Raw genomic sequence first — 20,943 nt, 5'->3', positions numbered from 1 at the left:
ATGAAAGTCCGGTTGAATAGAAGTCTATGAGAAGATGACCCATACTTTCCACTTGATTTATTACCTTAAGAAAGCATTTTCCTGACACATTTAAGGATTCAATCACTCGTCTCAAATACTTTTGAATACAGCATGAAATGATGGTCCCGTTTACAGTCAAATAAACGATAATGAAGGTATGCTTTTGGGTAAGAATACCGAGTGACAGGTCGCTATCATTGTGTTGTCTTTTCCGGTTGTTTACCGTGTTTTTGTTTTACAGCTTTATTCTTTTACAGTGTTTTCAGTATATGAGTTGTTTCGATCTCTCTGTCTGTACAAACACACAGAAAAATTGACATTAAAGTTGACTTTGACTTTGACTTTACTATATATGTTGGTCGGCAAAGAAATGTGTTAAGCGTTCGATTGTAATCTACTAAACTTCAAAACCGCAGTTCACAAACCAATGGTTGACTTCACTAGGACTACATCCATTTTTAAATATACAGTCTATGCTCAGCACTTCACATACAAGCATCTACTGTAGGGCCCATTGTGATTAGATTATGCGCAGTGTTGTAGTGGCTCTTGTAAAAATATAATCAGTACTACAACGCTCTTTAGTACAACTTAACCTTTTCCATACAAACTGCTGATTTTGCTTATTCAGACATTATTACATAACCCCTTGCAACACAGCCATGTCTCATTGGACATATGAGGTACACGGGATGTTCTTATATTTAGATGGTGACCACATCTGCTAGACTGCTGTATGACTATAGGAGTCACACGACATGTTCATATATACACACAGACACACGACTGTTGACTAACACCATGAGGAAGTACATTTCCAAAAACTAGACGACACAGCTGAATGAATCAATATTTTAACGGTCTATTTTGGCTCTGTCGGGGGAAGAGCATTTTGAATAAGTTAGGGCTTGTGATCCGGTCTGATATGTCATGCACTATTAATGATAAACTCTTCTCTGCAACATGTTTGAATGTCAGCCTCCCATTGCTTTCAATCAGAAACACAATCAGTGTAAATGTGCATGTGTTAGAGAAGACTACCTAAAACAAGACTTCGTAGACATATTCTCAAAAATGAATTCATGTTTGCATAATCCCCTAGATCTTGATGTATGCTTCTCCTGTGTACTTGAAGACTACCTTACTGCTTTAAGCCGATTTTTGCAGTTTTTTTACGATCAGCGTCTGACACATCGAGGTCTGACTCATCGAGGTCTGACACTGATGTTCCTTTTCCAGCTTTTCCACTCCAACTTCTCTAGTCCACATTGTATTAAAATGTCCTTGTGTTTGCTCAAATATCTCAATATGCAAAAACTATCACATAGTTCTTTGTTTTTAGATGTCCTTTAAACCCTCAGCGGTTCCAAACCTTTTTCAACTGAGGGCCCACTTAAGAATAAAAAATGTTTTCGCAGCCCACATTCAACCATAAACATTACGGAGGCTAAATAAAGTTCTGATCAATTCAGGACATGTGACACGTTGTTAATCCAGTAGAACAGACCGTTGCTAAGGACTGTAATGACCGTTGCTAAGGAGGATCAAGAAAGAGAAAGGAAAAGAGGTTCAAATAAAAAAAAATCCTAATAATGAAAATGTTTCCACACAAATCATAATGTTTTGCAAATTATTTGGCGGCAAATATTGAATTTACATTTACACCCTTTAATATTTTTATTTGGGCTTTTAGATGAAGACCGCACACAGTTAATTAATTATTCTTCTGGCTAAAATACATATTTTTAAAAGTCAATCAAGGAGTAATCTTATTTTACGGTGCTTGAAGAGTAGATTAAAAATACAATTTATTTTGGAAAAATCGATTGCCACAAAAAATCCAAGGGTGGCTCAACACGCCATGAAATATAATTAGCTCTAACGAAGAGTGAGATTAAAGGAACAATAAATATGCTTGCCATGTTGTGTTTTTGGTGGTATTAGGTTGTCAACCTATTTTTGTTTGTGAAATGTTGAAGTGATCCTACTGACTGTATCTTTATTTCTTCAGTTTTTGTTTTGTTGTTGTCTGAGATGGGAATGTCATCTCCTATATGTTATTGCTATGTCCATGTTTGTGTCTCAGGATTTGAAAAATATAAAATGAGTTACGTCTGCTGATTTGTCAGGTTGTTAAAAGAAAGTCAATATTGTAAGCTGTGTTCCCCTCACTGCAAATGGCCTTCAAAAAGACTTAATACATTGCTCTCTGCTTGATGTAAGAGCTCTTATAATAAGAATTATAAATGTATCAGTTGGTATTGTGCACATTTCTTTCGAATATATTGACAAATAAACTAATTCATTGTATGTTTTCTTGTGGTTATTGTTGTTGTCTGTGCCATTTCATGCTGCTATCTTACCCAAACATGTAGCCAGGTAAGGAGAAAGAGTTGGAAATCAACTATTTAAACCCTGCAGAATTATAATTGACATGGCTTTGGGACCTTTTAAATATGACACATAAACTGCAAGCCTTTCCACAACATTGCACCTCTCAAGTGCCTTCAATATCTTTTTCTATTTCCTCTTGTTGAACATTATGTGCAGCTCCCAAAAAAACAAGCCTTTACACGTTTTTACTTCAACATTAGGTATGTGAAAAATGCTCGCTTGATAAAAGGGCTCGCAACGTTCATCCATTCCTGTATATCAACCACAGAAATATGTTCTCTAAAGGGATTTCAGATCAACTTAAAGCAGATTGAATTATTACTAAAAGTTACAATTCCTTGCTTTTATATCATAATGATTCTTCTCCATCAAAGCCAAGAACTAAGCACCTCAGATGTTTGATATTTTAGTAAATGACTGCCTCTTAGGTAAATAATAAACATTATGTTTGAGGTAAGGAAAAGAATAAAAGTTAATCTTTATAAAAAATCCAAGAGCATTCTTCATTTTTAAAGCAGTGTCCCAGAATGCAGCTGTGCGCCTCTGTGAAGTTGTTCAGGCACGAGTGTGTAACTCGACACCTGACATCATCTGTTTTAGGGATAGTTTGGCTATTTGAATGAAACCAGATGTAGTCTCCCTTCCTGGAAAAGAAAAAAGAAACTCCTCCCCAGACATGGAGCTCCCGTTGAACTTCCTCAAAATCCAGCCGTTATAAACTCACACACTGACACTTTGACAGTAGAAGAAGACGGGCTCACACTCACTGAACTTCGACAAACTCTCTGACTTTTGGACTTAAGGTAAAGTTCTTTGTTTCTTAAGTAATGCTTTCAGTTTCCTGTTATCCTTCTCTTGTGCAGGGCTAGTCTTAGAGTCTGTACAAAATAATCTAAAAGGGATTGTTTTGTGCTAAACTAAAACTAACTTTTGTGTAACTGAGCTGAACTGAATTAGAGAATAATCTTTATCACAGGAACTAATTTCCCACTAAAGACTCTTAGATCCCTTCCTTTCTGCTCAGATAAATTCATAAGTATGTTTGCCAGCTATAAGAAAGTTATTAGTGTTAATAGGATTAGGATTAGAGAATGATTTTTGACCCAGTTGCTCCTTAAAAAACACATTTTGTGAATCAGAGCTGCAGCCTTAACTGCGAGCTGTTATGTCACCATTTAAAACAAGCGATTCTTTGTGTGAAGTATATGAATTCATTTGTGAAACTTAAAGGCACCACCGTTAAGATAACTCTAATGACTAATACAGTACATCAACAGAGTGCATGTTTGCTTTAAGATTAACTGTAAATGATTTGCATAGATCATGAAACCTTACTATTTAAATCCTGGCATTTCCATCAGACCACACAGGGGGGAAGCCAGACTGCAGACATAATCAATGTGTGTAGGAAGCAGACAGCGCACAGCAGCCTGAGCGCTAAAGAAATAATGTTTACTTTCTGCCTTTAGTTTGGTTAACCTCGACAGGTCGATGGAAACGGTGAACACAAATACAGATTAGAAGCAGGAGGTGATAAAACAAGAACAAAAGAGACACTAATAAATCACAGATGGGAAGAAAAGGTGGCGACGGAAATTCAGACTGCGGTGATTTAAAATGCATTGAGAAAATCCTCAATCCTTAAAGAGAGAGGAAGCAAACTTTTTGAACAAGAAGAACTTAACCTGTTTAGTTGTGTTCTTTACGTAGTGGCTGGTACTCATTGGTATGCAGCTCCTGGTACACCATGTCTTTAAACATATGATGTAATTTACACTGGGGACATCCCCCCACCACTTTTTTAAATTGCTGATTTGACAATTAGACAGCAGACAATGTCAATATAGAAGAAACAATTGTCGTTGTCTAACAAAGTAAGCTCAAAAAGACAAAAGGAAACCCTAGGCTACCGATTATTCAATCACACAAAAGTCATATTTTAATGATGCATATGGGTGACCATTAATTGTGTAAATGACAATATTTTCGACTTACTGTAATAATAGCCTTTGATGCTATGCATGTTTTCCAGACCGTCCGTAACTAAGGAACTCATACAAACACACCTTTTACATTTCCTAAAACTTATGTTGAACGAGTCCTCATGTCCCAAACTATTTTTCAACACAATTTGCCTACAAAGCACAAATATTCAGCGGTTATTCCAAGACTAGAAAAAGCTCTCACATCAGCAGATTTCTGTTTTTCTACCTCTGGACAGGAAGCAGGTTTTATCTCTGATGTCAGCTGCTGGAGGGTTTCCTAGAAAATAAAAAGGAACAGGTTTCTAGTCCTAGATAGTACATTAGACAAAACCCATCATGTGACATTGACATCAGTACAGAAACCCGTGCAGTTTTTTTATTCTCAAGAAATGATATTGTCACAGGGCATACACGTCAAAATAAAATACAGTTAAGACTATAAAACAGTAACAAAATCAGAAGAACAAAAACATCAACTTATAGTATATAGTTATAAAGTCTACTTATCATAAGTACATTCATTGTCATGTTTTGTGTTGTATACCTCACCCATTTTTCCAATCTTGCATCACAGATATGATTCTAATTCTCATTTAGATTTGTTTTCATTGCATTTCATTCCCTTAAATCACTTTTTTCATTAAGAGTTAAATTGATTATCATGAATTAACCGATTCCTTGTAATTTGATGAACTACTCTTATTACTAGGAATGAGCCCAAAAACACACACAAAGTACATTTTTGATCTTGTCGCGGCTTCGACTCTCACAAACAAAGTGTCTAACACAGGTCTCATGTGTTTATTCAAGTCCAGATGTGATGTCTCTTAAAACATGAGGTTGTGTGTGTGTTGTTGTTGCAGGATGTTGCAGTGTGTGTGTGTATTGCTGCTGGCGGCCTCCGCTCTGAGCCACCTGGATGAAGCCGCTCTGGACAGCCAATGGGAAGACTGGAGGAGCACACACAGGAGGGAATACAACGGCCTGGTGAGTGTCCTTCGTTGGTACTGTGTACGGTGTAAGACTGCCTAAAGAAAATGCAAGAAAACACACAATAATTTCTTCTGGTGAGGACAGTCTCTTATGACTTTGGTTTGCCTCCACTGGAGAAAACATGTTGCACAACTTCATGCTTGGCAGAGAAAAGGGTTGGGTCGGAGACATGTGTTTATTTATACGCAGCATACTTCAGTGACTCTGCGTTATTTCGTGGTGAAGCTTCGCCATTTATTAACAGCCCAAACTAGATTGTCCTTAAAGCTTGGCATGAAAGTTAAAATGCTGAGAAACAAATCTGACTCAGAACTTCAGAGCTGCAAATTCCCCAGCGATTGCATCAAGCTGTTTTTGTTTGATAAAGAAATGCTGAGTCATGGACGGACAGGGGGGACATCAGACTAGCGTTACAGTAAAAAGGATGTCACGCTTGCATTGCATTATCATATTTTCTAGACCAAAAGTACAACACAGTTTAGATTCTTGGAAATTCATTTCATGTTTATCAGAATGTTTATTGTGTAAGTGTCAGCTGCTTTCTCGTTCTCTTATCCTAATGGTTTTGTCTCTAAAAGTAACCATCAAATAGTTTCATACGTCGCAGTTTGATATAAATATTGTTGTATAGAGTTGTGCTAATCTGTCACATGAGAGTTGATCAATACTGTACAACAGATGTTACTTAACCTGTTATTATTATGTTAATGGTTATTTGATGTGTTATGCTCTGCTAGAACTATTGGCTTTTTAAAAATCCCCACCAATATGATTAGATATGATTAAAATAAAATGACGAGTATGGTGATTAAGAAAAGATTCCTTCATCAATAACTTCTGAGAATACAAGAGAAACATCCTCTCCGTCAAAACAAGACTACATGCTGACAGATGTGTCTCTTTAAATGTCAGAGTGTTACCTAACAATAACTCTGATGACCTGAAACACAACAGGCTGAGTTCTGCTGAAGATAAAACCAGAAATGTGAGTTTGCTGGTTGCTCTACTTCCTCGTTCTGGCCAGAAAGATTGAGTTATAAAACAGAGAAGCAAAAGTAAATGATCATTTACAGTCGCTTTATCTTCCTCATACAAAGCCAGTAATTAAGAAAAAGATATTTTAAAAGTGTGTAGTCTCACTTCTCACAACTTCTCGTGGTTCGTAGTTTGATTTAAGACGTCCTACTTTAATTTATGTTCATCTTATACTATTGTGTACATGCATGTGTACTTATTCCTGCCTTTTAGTTGTCACTTGCACTATTTATGTATTTTTCTTCAGAGCTTAAGTGTAGTGTATGTTCAGGGGCGGACTGGGACTAAAAATCAGCCCGGGACTCTCGTCCGTCCCACTTCGGTACCGCCGGCCCACCTCGGTACCGCAAGTAAATACCACTAGTGCTAGTGAACCGGCCCACAGCGTCCGGTCGGACCACTTCAGTACCGGCCAGTCCGCCACAGTGTGTGTTACAATGCTGGAGAAGGACTTGAGATTTTCATTGACAACAACTCAGTGTAGCTTTTACACATATGAGAACTAAACCTTTGCTTCTTAAAAAGAGGTTTAACCAGGCCTGTATTTACCTGGTTAAGCCTTGATAATTAACTAAGATCAAATGGACTAAAAAACAACAAACTCTCATCCTTTCCTAGTGATTACGTTTGTTATTAGGGTTAGGGTTAGGGTTAAGGTACAGTAAGGGTTAACATTTGATACTGCATCACTTTGCATATAGAAGTCAGCTAGTGTCACAAAACAGTGGAAACTGGGATAAAAAAACACAATCAAAACTGTGGAAACTTGTCTCACCTGCCACGCTGATGACTTACTTAGATATTCTACTTGCAGTGAATTTTGCAATACTAAATTGTAAAGCTCTGTTAGTGAGTCCTTGCATGTATAATCTAACTTCAGTATAAGTACAAAAGTATAGGCATCAAATGTACTTAAAGTACCAAAAGTACTCACTGTGTACAATGACCGATTTCAAGATTCAGAATATATCACATTACTGGATTAACTCTATATGTCAATGTTTATTAATATGTTGATTTAAATTGAGTTTTATCAAATCATCTGTGAAGTAACTAAAGAAGAGTTTAGTGGAGTAGAAGTATATAAAGTAGCATGAAATGAAAGTACAAGTACATCAACATTGTACTTAATTATATTTCCCCCTGCACACCTGTGGCTTTTGAAGTTACGCTTGTCTCTCAGTTTTCTCTTTGCAAAAATTCCATGCCATCGATTTTTTAATTATTATTTAATTCTAGCTTGTGGCCGTAAGGAAGTAAGAGCATGTAGGTTAGTCGGTGTTAAACCAGAGCAGACTCCAGATGTACTTCCTGAGCGCTCAATGAGCATCTGCTTTCCCTCTGCTCTTCACCTCTGGCTAGAGGTCATCACACAGCTGCAGAGCGTGCGTGCGTGCGTGCGTGCGTGCGTGCGTGCGTGCGTGCGTGCGTGCGTGCGTGCGTGCGTGAGTGAGTGAGTGCGTGTGTGTGTGTGCGTAAAGATGCAAGTGTGTGCTTAGGTCCATGCACAGTAGCTAAGTGTGTTTTCTGTTGTTTATCTGTATCTGTGTGTTCATGCATTCATTTGTTGGTGTGTGTGTTCATTATATGATGTTTTATTTACATTCTTGTGTAGTCAGCTGAAGAGACCCTCTCTTTGTGGCGATTACACCCAGTGTTTCTCCAACATTTCCTCTAGCCCTCCTCGAGCTGTTAGAGAATCAAAGTGTCCCGGCAACATTTGCATTTTCCATTACCGCAACAGATATCAAGATAGAATTAATGATCACAGTTATGCTAATGGTTGTTATGACCATGAATACGAAGTAGTGCATGGATGTGTTTTTAGTTAACCAACATAGCACTTAGCTGCATCTTATTCCCTTTTTGTGATGGACGAAATGCAAATGCCTTTCTTTTACAGCACATAATGGACACTTAGAGAGCTGGTGAGATGTACATATTTATAAAAAGTAAAGGCTAAAGCAATATTTTAACACAAATGACCACTCAACTGGACAGATATGTTGCTCCATTTACTGTCACATGGAAGATTGCACTGTGAGTGTGCACTGCTTTAATTGGGCTAATTAATGAAATGGGGCTGTAACACAGACAAGCCTCCTCTCACTGCTAATTAAATTGTAGATATGCCCTATTTACCGTGATTAAATTCTTTGAGCTGTCAGGAGTTAGCGCAGGAAGAAAGGGAGGGGAGCAGCGTATAGGAATGGGGAAGGTGACTCAAGAATCTGACCTCATTATGAAGACCATCAGGTAGAAATAATGACCAGTGACTTCCTGGATTTCACATTTCAGGTCATAATCAGTGGTGGAAGAAGTATTTAAATCCTTAAGTTAACAGTACTAATACACTGTTAAAATACTCCATACATTAAAAGTGATGCACTGAGAATGGTACTTAAGTAAGTGTTTAAGTGTCATCAGGAAAATGTATTTAAAGTATTTGGGGTAAAAGTACGTAAACAACTATTAAATAAATTGAGAAACTGGATCAAATGTACACAAAAAATCTGTAGATTTATGCTAAATAAATATCTGTCAACCCACTTATTGTTTGAGGTAATTAAATATAATGTTCATTAATTGAATCTATTTCAATACATCATATTTTAAACGTTTTTTATACATTTGAACATTTAAAATCTACATTTTTAAAGAAACTAAAGCAGTAAAATAAATATAGTAAAATAAATAATAAATAAAAAGCACAATATTTCCCTTTGAAATATAATAGGGTGGAAGTATAAAGTAGCACAGAGAGAAAAAACTCAAGTAAATTGATACTTCAAATATTATTATCTATTTGAGTTAATGGACTTAGTTACTTTCCACCACTTGTTTTTTATTGTATTTGTTTATTTGGCAGGGACATTGCACATTAATGAACACTTAAAACATGAAATGTGCCAAGTCTAAATATGCCGGATTTATCTTTGAGCTACTTTCAAGAGAAGATACCCCTGTATTAATGTGCATTTAAAAGTTTTAAAGCTCTCTTCAAATGTAGGTGAGAAATTAAAACTTGAATTGTCTGAAATTGGAGAACAGCTGATCCTCATAGTCGTTTTTACACCAATTCGTTTGTGTTTTTGTCCGTTTTTTTACGCTAAATGACACATGCTGTTGTTTGTCTCAGGGCGAGGAGGGGATCCGCCGGGCCATCTGGGAGAAGAACATGCTGATGATCGAAGCCCATAACCAGGAGGCAGCGCTGGGAATGCACTCCTTCGAGCTGGGGATGAACCACCTGGGAGACATGGTGAGTCTCATCAGCCCTGAGCCGATTTTTCAGGCCTCGGAAATGACATGCTCAGAATGAATGACTATATCTCTTCACTTCTAAAAGGGGTATATGAATAATCTTTTTCTTCAAAGCCATTGTGGCGTTTTAATCCGTGTCTACATTTAATAGCCACTTCTCTGTCGGGGTTTGACCATAGACTGTATATATATATATTATTTGACAAAGTGAATGGCGCACAAGAATAAAATGACTGCAAATTCTATCAAACTAGTTTTCATCACGTTTCAGTTACCCTAACCCTAACCCTAGCATATTTCTGACTTATTGACACATTCAAGTCATTCATTTATTATGTTTAACATCACCATGATATCACTGGCTCTGCTCAGCTGCTGTGATTTCAACAACAGGCAGTTATTTCAGGTTAATGAAGTAATGAAATACCAACTGTGCCGCATGTATGCCATTTAAATGCCTCAGGGTCTGATCTTATCGGATGGGAAAAAACAATAAGGCTTCATGAAACAATTGTTCTTATTACCAATTGATTAGTTCATTTACAGTGAATGTTTAAGTTTGCTAAGCCCATAGTGACACTCACACATGTCTATTTCTGTATTTGTTTCACCGCTACCTAAAGAGATTTCTATCAAGTACGACAAAAAAAACAACATCAAATTCTCCCTTTTTAAAGTCTGTAACTAGCACATGTTTTGCTGGAAGAAGAACTCAATGAAGAAATGACTTCATTCTAAAAAAATAGTTGGCAATTAATGTCCTGTCAATGCTCCAATCATTGCTGCTGTAGAAATCAATCAGCGTTGACCCACAGTCTGAGTTATAGCTGCCATTAGCAACTGTAGTAAAGTGAAAATTGATCTCACTGCCGAGTGCATTCAATAGTGAGAATCCTGTTTGTAGTGAAAGTCATCGGAAAGCAGCCCAGTGTCAGAGCTCCATATTTCCCTCACCTTGGTTTTATCGGCTGTCGTCACTGATGCATGCTGCAGAGCGTCGAGCTGAAACAAAATGAGATTTGCTGTCCTTAAATCAGCTGTCTTCAGTGACGTGTGTGTCAGCGCGGGTCATGACTGATGGCTGTTTTTGCATCAAGATGCCGGCTATAACAAGCAATAAATCAGCGGGGAAAAGCAGAATGAAACCCGACAGCGCTTGAGCTCTTTTATTAGAGACAGGAACATGTACTACACATCCAGATTCTGGATCAATGGCCCATTCACGTTGGTGCAGAAACAGGTGGCCGGGAAATAAAGGCATTTTCATTCTGACTGGAAGTGAAAAGAAAGACATTACCAGATGGCTTTCACTCCTTCTGTTAATGATCTCTCCGCCTGCAGACTGAGCTGCAATGAGAGCATTCTGATCACTTTCAGAGTCGCTCTTCCCACCTTCCTTCCCTGCTTCTTCTTTGACTTCGTTGTTTTGTAAAACCGTGCAGCTTCGTGCACAGTTACGCCCCTCTGGTGTCATGTTGACATGTGTACTCCATTACAACTAAAAGTCATGAACTGAAAATGTTTCTTAAGGAGGCCATATTATGCTTTTTGGGTGTTACCTTTCCTGTAGTGTGTTATATAGGTTTCTCTGCATGTAAATGTTCTGCAAAGGCTAAAATCACAAAGTTCCCTCCAGTCTCCTTTGTAATAAAGTACGATAAGTGCCTCTAAAATGTAGTGGTATTATACAGTAGCATAAAGAGTAATTACTTGTTGCTTAAAGACATCCAGTAGTTTCTTTGTCACTTTTCTTTGTCCTCTTTTCCTCTTCTTAGCCTCCATCTGCTTCTTCTTTAACTTTTTTTGTAGCTTTGTTCATTGCACTTTTTGCCCCTCTGGTGTCAAATGTGGACCTCCGGAAAGAGCAAAAACACTTCATCCTCCGTCACCCTGCCGAATCAAATCCTCTCCCTGATGTATTCATTTTTCTTTCACTTGTCTAAAGCCTAAAAGTAAATTGTCTTTGCTTCTCCTAACTTGTTCCTGTCCAACAATATTTATTTCTCACGTGATTATTTCTGGAACTAAGGGAAGTTTCATAGCATTTACTGTAAGAGTTGTGCAACCTGTAACTCCTAGTTTGCACTCTTTGTTTCCTGTTAAGTGTTTCAATATGAACATCTACCTGCTGTTGCACTTTTTCCTGAATGACAGTGTGAAATACTTTTCCCTGAAACCTCATGTAAAGTCTAAACTGTGTGTCTCTGTGCATGCAGACGTCAGAGGAAGTGAACGAGAAGATGACCGGCCTGCTGCTGCCGCCAACCAACGGCCAGCGCAGCTTCACCATGGCTTTCGACGAGAAGCTGCCAAAACTCCCCAAATCTCTGGACTACCGCAAGAAGGGCATGGTGACTCCAGTAAAGAACCAGGTCAGAAGTTACAACTACACACACTGTTTCAATAACAACTCATCTTATCAAATATCCAGTTCATTAAAGCTTATAAGTTATTTGGGCAGCTCTCTGGGGAAAAACCCACAAGGAACATTGTAGTTTTTTGTCTTTTAGGATCTTTAAATCCTTCGTTTGAACAGTAAAAACTCATTTGAAATCCTTTCTAATAAACCATACTTTTGGGTCTTTTAGAGCTCAAAGAGGAAGAAAAACGTGTTGATTCGGTAAATGCACATCTGTGTCATTCCCTCAAGTAGCTTTTAGACAGTCAATAAATACGTGTCTTCACCAATGGATGCAGTTTGATTACGATGACGCTGCAAATGTTGACTGTTGCTCTGTTGAATCCTAAACACATTGTAAAAGTGAAGGTGAAGTTAATACGTTTCCAAAGAAGTGGGAGAAACCCACCACACCTGGTTTATTGAGAAACAGGAACAATGGCGATGTACATAACGAATCATCAGAACATAACTAAGGGCAGAGCTGGAGAAATAAAAACTTTCAACAGGATCCAGAGCTGATATCCTATTATCAAAATGTTACACCTCAGTAAGCACAGAAACCAAAACAAACCGGGACATGACAGCAGATTCAACTCTTAATTTAAGTGTCATAGTTCGTGAGAATCAAAACAGGAACAGCCGTTTCCAACCGTGGAGGAAGTCATTGCACTTTGTAGCTGTTTTATTACTGTTTCAGTAATTAAAGGTGGGGTAGGTAAGTTTGAGAAACCGGCTCGAGATACACTTTTTGTTATATTCCCTGGAATGCTCTTAACATCCCGATAGCAATGAATATCTTAAGTGCTTTGACAAAAAATCCATAAAAAAATGTCATCTGTGGAAGCCGTGGTACTGTAAAAAGTACGACCAATCATCTGAGCCGGCCCGGCTAAAATAACTGGATGGCCTACCTGCCTGTCAGCCTTCCATCTGTGCACAAACTTATCTCGTGCCCTCATTGGTCATGTGCGCGTTCGTGTGTGTTGGAGGAGGGGCTCTGTAAGGAAGTGGCAGATTTTTTCCGGCTGTGTATTTTCAAATTCTAGCGCACTCGAGTTGGTTTCTTCAAAATGACCTACCCTACCTTTAATTAATAGCAATATAGGAATCTACAGATAGAAGTTGTGTGATGTTGTTTTTTTGTGGGCTTGTGGGAAACCAAGACGGATTTCCTCAGGCTGCTTTAAGGCAAAATGCTTCCTTTATTTCTGAGGGGAAATGTGGCTGCATGTTGCAGGCAGGAGCAAAAATAACAAAGGCAGCTAGTAATATATTATAGAAGTAATACAGTGTGCATTTTAAGCAAGTATGTACCTCAATATATGACACATCTGCATATCAATTGGAGAACATATTAAAACAATTATGCAAAATTGTTAAGAATCTATAAATATGTTGAATTGAGACATTGGAGCGCCACATGTTCTGCCTTCATCTTCAGAGTGTTTATTCTTCTGGCTTACAAAAACCTTTACAAATGTAATAAGATGAGTTCAGTGAAACCCCATTTGATTTAGCTCTAATATGAATACAAAAACATCCTCCAACATCTGGAGCAGAGGCACTCTCCAGAGGCTCTCATGTGACCTCAAAAACAATGAGATGTTTAGTATGTGGTGAAAAAAAGTGTTCCTCAATAAAGACTCTCCGAAAATAACCTGGTGAAAAGAAATCAAAGCAAACAATCGCGGTTAGTGTGCGATCACATGACCTGCAGCCTGTTCTTACTGCTAATGGACACACAAACACAAGAATGGCTTATTACATGTAATTAGTCATTATGAGTGGATGGGACAGCCGGATATTATTTATGTAAACAAGGGGTGAGCCGAACAGGAAGTGGATGGATTGACAATATGGCGTACATCTGCTCTTTCGGCTAGCGGCAGATTAGCAGCGGAGTGATGTGATCTAACGAAGCCGTGAACTGAAGCACCGGGTTAATATTTCATTTTATTTTTCATTTTGTTCTTACCCACATAAAGTTGTTTTGATTTGGATTTATTGACTTTGAGGTGTAGTTTTAGTGTTTTAAGTTCATAGTTATGCAAATACATGCATTCTTTTGCACATTTAGTTCATTCAAATAAGGACCAATAGGCTACGTCTGGAAATGTATTATTATTATTATCATAAAGAAAAAAGATGAGAAATTAAAAAAATATAATTAATCCATCCATCTTCTCCCGCTTATCCGTGGTCGGGTCGCGGAGGTAGCAGTTCCATATCATTAATAATAAATACAAATAAAAATACAAATTAATTATTATAATATAAATACGATAATAACAATAATAATATGAATATAGTAGTTATTAGATACACTGTTGAGATGTATACATTTACTGTTGTTTGTTGCCTATTTTATTATCTTTAATTTATGTGCAATGACTTACTACATGCTGATTGGACAAAATAGAAGTCCCAAATTGGGAACAATAAATAATAGCTTATCTAAATTATAAAAATACACACATAAGATAAAAAAAAAACATTTGAAAAACACTATTTTCAGATGATTTCATAGCCAAAATCAATGAAACGTGACTTTTTTTAAATTATTATCATTATTATTATTATTATTATTATTATTATTACTATTATTATTAGTATTATTATTATTATTATAACCTGTGTAAATACAATGTCTATGATGTCGTCGCCCTCTGGTGGATGGAGGTGACACTGCAGCTATAAACAGGATTTATTGAGCTGCTCGTCTTCTTCTCTCCTTCATGAATAATTCAGCACACTGGCTTCACTCTGTGCATACTAACACCTCTGCTGCTTCCTCCTCACTTCCTCTCGAGATGACTGCATTGTGTTTGGATGTTCTGTTTGTTCCAAGCACATTTCACAAAGCAGCTTTTCAGAACATCCTCCAGTAAAATGATGTGGAAACACATTCACAAGGTTTTTAATTAGAGCTTTTGTTTTCCTTGAGGAGAAAACGCAGAGGTGTTTTTAAACTGGAAGCCTTGATGCAGGCAAGAGTTTATAGTCAGATAGTGATTTTAAGAGTGTCTACTTCATGAGATAAAGAGTGAGACAGCAGCTCCATAGCGTTATTAATGGCTGAGTCAATTAAACACAATGTTATGTATCACTCTAGCTGTCAGAACAGAAACACTGTTTGAATTCAAGTTGTCACAGTCTGCCTCCCAGTGGACGGACTGCAGAAAACAAGCGTTTGATTTTCATGTCATTTAAGTCTGATTTCCCCTCAGGCTGATGAGATATTAATACCGTTTTAAAATGCTGTGTTCATTAGAAAAGACATGAACAAGTGGATTTTGCATAATAGGGGACCTCTAATAGAGGGCTTTGTATATATTGTAATTATCGATTAAAACTAAAAACCCCCCCTTCTCTCCGGACAGGGTTCCTGTGGATCCTGCTGGGCCTTCAGCTCGGCCGGGGCCCTCGAGGGTCAGCTGGCCAAAACCACAGGGAAGCTGATGGACCTGAGTCCCCAAAACCTGGTGGACTGCGTCAAAGAGAACTCCGGCTGTGGAGGAGGATACATGACCAACGCCTTCACGTACGTGGAGGATAACGGAGGCATCGACTCCGAGGAGGCCTACCCGTACGTCGGAGAGGTAAGAAAATAATAATAATAATAAGAGAGGTGTCTGCTGATCGTGTATATATAGATATATACATGTTTTTATACACCTTTGTATTTAATGTACACACATGAGAATGGCATTTATTTTTTTATCCTACAGAGAAAAATGGAAATGAAAATAGCTGGACCAACTTAAGTGAATTAATTCAATTGGTAGAAGGCAAATTAATTAGCTAAACAAGTCAGCTTAACAAAATGTATATGAATCGGATGTACTTTATAATTTGTCTGCTTTCAAATAAACAGTTTGGGATAATCCAGTTTAATTTTCTCAAAGGTTGAAGTTTCAACTTCAACTTTTGGAAATCCTCCAGACAAACTGAAACCAAACTGGTCAACAGTTCCTCTGCTGGCTGTCACGTTTAGCAATCAAGGAACAATACAAAAAAAACATCATTCCCTTTTTCATTTTGACCTCTATGCACCACAAACATTTGACTGAAGGGATGTGGTGTAGCAGAAATTAGAACAAACTCTCCCTGTGTCTCACTGAGCAAACAAAGTTTCCTCTTAAGTCATTTATTGTTTTTATAAGGAAGTTCAGCGGCTTGTTGAAGACAACTGGTTCCTCATTGTTTGGCTACTGAACACTGCACCTGTGATCTGGCACGTCATGTGACAGTAAAGTCACAAGGTACGATGCACACGCTGCCAAAAAATAATTACTTGCTTCTCCACAACAAAACAGAGGAGAATTCCCAAATGTTTTACCATCACATGTCTTGTTTTGACCATGCAAAAGTCCAAAATACATTTATATTTGACTGCTGTTTTTCCAAAGAGAACACAGATATCTAAATATAATATTTTCTGGGTCTTTCCTCCTCCTTTTCTTGCCTTTAGGACCAGCCTTGCCGTTACAATTCCTCCGGTATGGCCGCTCAGATTAAAGGTTATAAGGAGGTTCCTGTGGGCGATGAGCGGGCGCTGGCTGTGGCTCTCTTTAAAGCCGGACCCATCTCTGTGGGCATCGACGCCGGACTCGGAACCTTCCAGTTCTACCAGAGAGGTCAGTAAGCGGCTCTGACAGCTGCTTTCTGTCAACAGACGTTCAATTATCCAACCATTGTTTTGTTTTATACACATAGAGGTTATGGTGTTTTATACACATAGAGGTTATGGCAGGGGCGTCCAAACTACGGCCCGGGGGCCATTTTGAATCGGCCCTCAGCAAATTAAAAAAGTATAATGGAGAACGGCCCACAGATGAAACTTGTGCTGGTCTTGTGTTGTACTTCTTAAATATAGATGAAAACAGATATTACTCAGTAGTATTCATGTGTTAAGAAGCCCACTTTTCAAACAAATTCAGTCAATTAAAGTTGAAAAATGTTTCTATAAAATCTAAGTTGATAAGAAAAACGTCCAATAACTTATTTTCATAACGCGCTTGAAATAAACCCTTCATATTTCTTCTTATGATAATCAATCTGAGGCTTCTGTTTTAAGGAATGAGCTGCTAACAAGATAAATGAAACCCTCTGGATTGCTGGGATGTAGGCTGTTTGTTTTCTTAAAGTTTATTCAAGTATTAAGCATAATTTACCTACATTTGATTAATTTTGCTAACTTATAACTTAACTTATGAGGCGATATACCTCACCTCGAGTGAGGGGCCCAGCTCTTCATATGTTTTTATGTATGTGGCCCTCGGTGAAAAAAGTTTGGACACCCCTGGGTTATGGTGTTTTATACACATAGAGGTTATTATGGTGTTGTATACACATAGAGGTTATGGTGTTTTACACATAGAGGTTATGGTGTTTTATACACATAGAGGTTATGGTGTTTTATACACATAGAGGTTATGGTGTTTTATACACATAGAGGTTATGGTGTTTTATACACATAGAGGTTATGGTGTTTTATACACATAGAGGTTATTATGGTGTTGTATACACATAGAGGTTATGGTGTTTTACACATAGAGGTTATTATGGTGTTTTATACACATAGAGGTTATGGTGTTTTATACACATAGAGGTTATGGTGTTTTATACACATAGAGGTTATGGTGTTTTACACATAGAGGTTATGGTGTAAGAATCACAATGCTTTACCCTGTTTTAAATAAGTGTGTTTTGGAAAATGGTGTTATGGATGATGGATGGAGGAGGTGTGCAGCTGGTCGCCTGCAGCTCTTCCTCTAACAGATCGCTGTAGCTGCTCCTTCTTCCTCCATCACTCCCTGACAGGTTTCAAAATGATGCAACGAAGAGAAGAAACTAACATGACCGTTGTTGTGTTGATTGATGGACGTATTTCTGATGGACGATGATGGTCATGTCTCAACAAATATTAAACCAGAGTGGAAATTGTGGATACTGCCAATAAAGATTTGTATTTACGAGATAACTAACTTCTTAGTATGCAGTAAACCTACATTAAATGGCTTTTGCAGAAAAAAAATGCAGATCTTAAGCAGCATTAAATATTCCCTTTCATGACATTTTAAACATTACGACTTGAGATTAATGTATGTATGTATTTTCACCGATGCCCTTCCAGCTCACCTCTCATCCCTCTTTACTCTTCCTCTCCGACATGTTCCCAGGAATTTACTACGACCGCAACTGTAACAAAGACGACGTCAATCACGCCGTGCTGGCAGTGGGCTTCGGAGTGAACAGCAAGGGGAGGAAATTCTGGATCGTGAAGAACAGGTGGGACACAACGGCATCAGGTGGCTCATAAAGGCGCCAAAATGAAACCATTTTTCCTTAGCGCTGATTTGACGCCTCCTGTCGTCCGTCCGAGTTGGTGACAAACTGATGATCTGAAATGACTACTGGCGATGTTTACGACTCTCATATGTCTTTCCTTCCACTTCTAAACGTCATCTTTTCTTTTTTATCCTGACAGCTGGAGCGATACCTGGGGAAAGCAGGGCTACATCTTGATGGCACGAAACCGCGATAACCTCTGTGGCATCGCCAACCTTGCCAGCTACCCCGTCATGTGAAGAGGACGAATCGGAGACCACTACACACACAAACACACTTGAAAATGTAAGCAGGAGATTAGCCCAACATGTCCACAACCACTACAAACGAATAACAGAAGATGTCCATGTTTATGTGGGTTTTTAAACACACTTTCGATTCATACAAAATGTTCACTTCCAGTGATAAAAAGGGCTAAATGTTGTGTGAAGTCTTGGATCCAAATGTCCTTAAAATCATTTATTGAGGAGATTTGGTTATCTCATTTGAAGCACTTTGAACCCCCTTTAGTTTTATCTTCAAACCAGCAGACCTCCAATCAGATTTAGTACCTCAGGGCATCGTGTTAGGAACCCTAACACATGTTGGATTTCTGCCAAATGAAATCTTCAAACACACCAGGCACTTCCAATACAGAAGTCTGGTAGTATTTGACAGTCTTAGTCCTTACATTTTAATTACAGTTCATGTGAGAACTAAACAGAGACGAAACATTGCTGGGCGATGGGAGTCGGTTCCTTTATACTCGTTACAAACTTTACTTTTGTTTTTGTTGTTGTTCTCTTCAGCACCTTTCTAAAGATCAAACTGTAAACTGATGTTTTCTATGAATAAAGGTTTCATTTTGAAGTTGAATGCATTGTTTGGATTCCTTATGCTGATACAAAGAGACTGAAAAATACAAGCATTGCACGTTTTACAAAGCTAGATAGCAATCTACAGCTTAACATTATTTTAAGTGAGCTTCATTTATTTGTTGTAATCTGACAGTACGTTGCTAATCCATTCAGCAGATAGATAACATATTTATAATACACTGAGACCTCTGTAATAACAGATTAGTGCACACAACAGTACTTTGATTTAAAGTGGACCTATCATGGTATATTTAAATGATATATTGTAGGGCCATACCTATATAAGGTATATTTATACGTTTCTGTTTTCAAAATACCAAACAGATCATGCATTTTAGCCATGCCTCATTTCGCTATATTTGCACTTTTTTTTAGCTCTGCTCTGCAAGGGCAGATTCAGTGAGAACAGGACCATCTACTGGCCTGGCATATGTACTACAGCGTCTCCAGCGCTTTTGAACGGCAATGGCCGTGGCTGTCTCCTCCTGATTGGTGGAGTTGGCCCAATAGCCGTAGCGCCACCGTCCTGACGTCAGGACAGTGTTCAAATCTGGATCAGTTTTTATCAGATCCGTTGCAGCCCCTTTTTTAGAGATTTGGGTATGGAGGAAAATAGAGAGGGTTGTGTTTTCTGACACTTGGTGAGTTCCCTGGAACACCGGGGACACATATTCATGTATAAAAGACGTACAAAAGTGCATTTTGCATGATAGGTCCCCTTTAATGTTAAAAAAGTGGAAATTCTAAACAGGTTTAAAACTGTAAGATACAAAAACATAGGTATATGTATAATTGAATAGTCAAAAATATTTGCTGACTATTCAATTATAACCAGGGGTGCACATAACTTTTTAATTAGTTACTCAGATGAGTACCAGGAGACATCGTTTGGTACTCACCCCACACGAAGCTTTATTTTAATACATTACATGTCACTTGTTAGACGCTGATAGGTCCCCTTTAATCATAAATAAAGCATGCTGCACTTTATCATTTCAAGAAAAGGTACAGTTTCAGTCTCATAGTGCATCACATATTCCAGAAATAAACAACATAACAGAAAAACAAATATGAAACATACATGTTCCCCCTCTGATAAGTGATGGCATACACATTTTGAAAGCTTTTGAATAAAAATCAGATATCTGGTCCACACGGTTCAAAAATAAAAAAAATATGCATATTAAAGGTTGTATTATGAACAATATTAGGTTTGTCTCAAATGATTACAGACCCTAAATTGGTGTATGAACGTATGTACTCTACAGTAGCAAGACTCATTTCAAATAATGTAAAGTATAAATATGCAGTAGGAAAGTATAATACATTATAATAAAATAAACAATTTGTTCCAAATGTCAGGGGAAATAGCCAAAATACAAATAAGAGGATGACACTGGATGTTTATATTAATTCAAAGCAATTTAAACATTTTACATTATTTTTTGTTGATTAAGTCGCCTTTTATGGCAGAAGTGGTTCATCTGTTTAGTCAGTTCAACACTTTGGTCCAGAAACGTGAACAACGTCTGGCAGTCTGCCACGCAGTGTGTTGACCTTTCATCCAACATCACGGGTCAAACTCACCTCTTGACCTCCTCTCTGCTACAGATACACTTCCTGCAACCAGCGGCTGCATTAA

At 37.9% G+C, this 20,943-nt stretch overlaps 1 protein-coding gene across 1 annotated transcript; it reads left to right on the top strand.

The window, feature by feature from the left end:
• The first annotated feature begins 3,081 nt into the window (after nucleotides 1-3,081).
• Nucleotides 3,082-19,299, top strand: ctsk (cathepsin K). The gene is made up of 8 exons (XM_034145844.1): nucleotides 3,082-3,218; nucleotides 5,264-5,387; nucleotides 9,568-9,690; nucleotides 11,909-12,064; nucleotides 15,474-15,692; nucleotides 16,565-16,730; nucleotides 18,276-18,384; nucleotides 18,584-19,299. Exons 2-8 carry the CDS (start codon nucleotides 5,265-5,267, stop codon nucleotides 18,681-18,683), a joined length of 996 nt encoding a protein of 331 aa, XP_034001735.1. The 5' UTR covers nucleotides 3,082-3,218; nucleotide 5,264; the 3' UTR covers nucleotides 18,684-19,299.
• The last annotated feature ends 1,644 nt before the right edge of the window (nucleotides 19,300-20,943 follow it).

The sequence above is a fragment of the Trematomus bernacchii genome, unplaced genomic scaffold (assembly GCF_902827165.1).
Source record: "Trematomus bernacchii unplaced genomic scaffold, fTreBer1.1, whole genome shotgun sequence".
NCBI lineage: Eukaryota > Metazoa > Chordata > Actinopteri > Perciformes > Nototheniidae > Trematomus > Trematomus bernacchii.
Note: the sequence above shows the minus strand (reverse complement) of the source record. Positions and strands in the feature narration are given on the sequence as shown.

Coding starts and splice junctions, on each gene's coding strand:
- ctsk (XM_034145844.1), top strand. CDS start 5,265: ATGTTGCAGTGTGTGTGTGTATTGCTGCTGGCGGCCTCCGCTCTGAGC. Junction 12,065..15,473: donor TGACTCCAGTAAAGAACCAG/GTCAGAAGTTAC, acceptor CTCTCCGGACAG/GGTTCCTGTGGATCCTGCTG. Junction 18,385..18,583: donor TTCTGGATCGTGAAGAACAG/GTGGGACACAAC, acceptor TTATCCTGACAG/CTGGAGCGATACCTGGGGAA.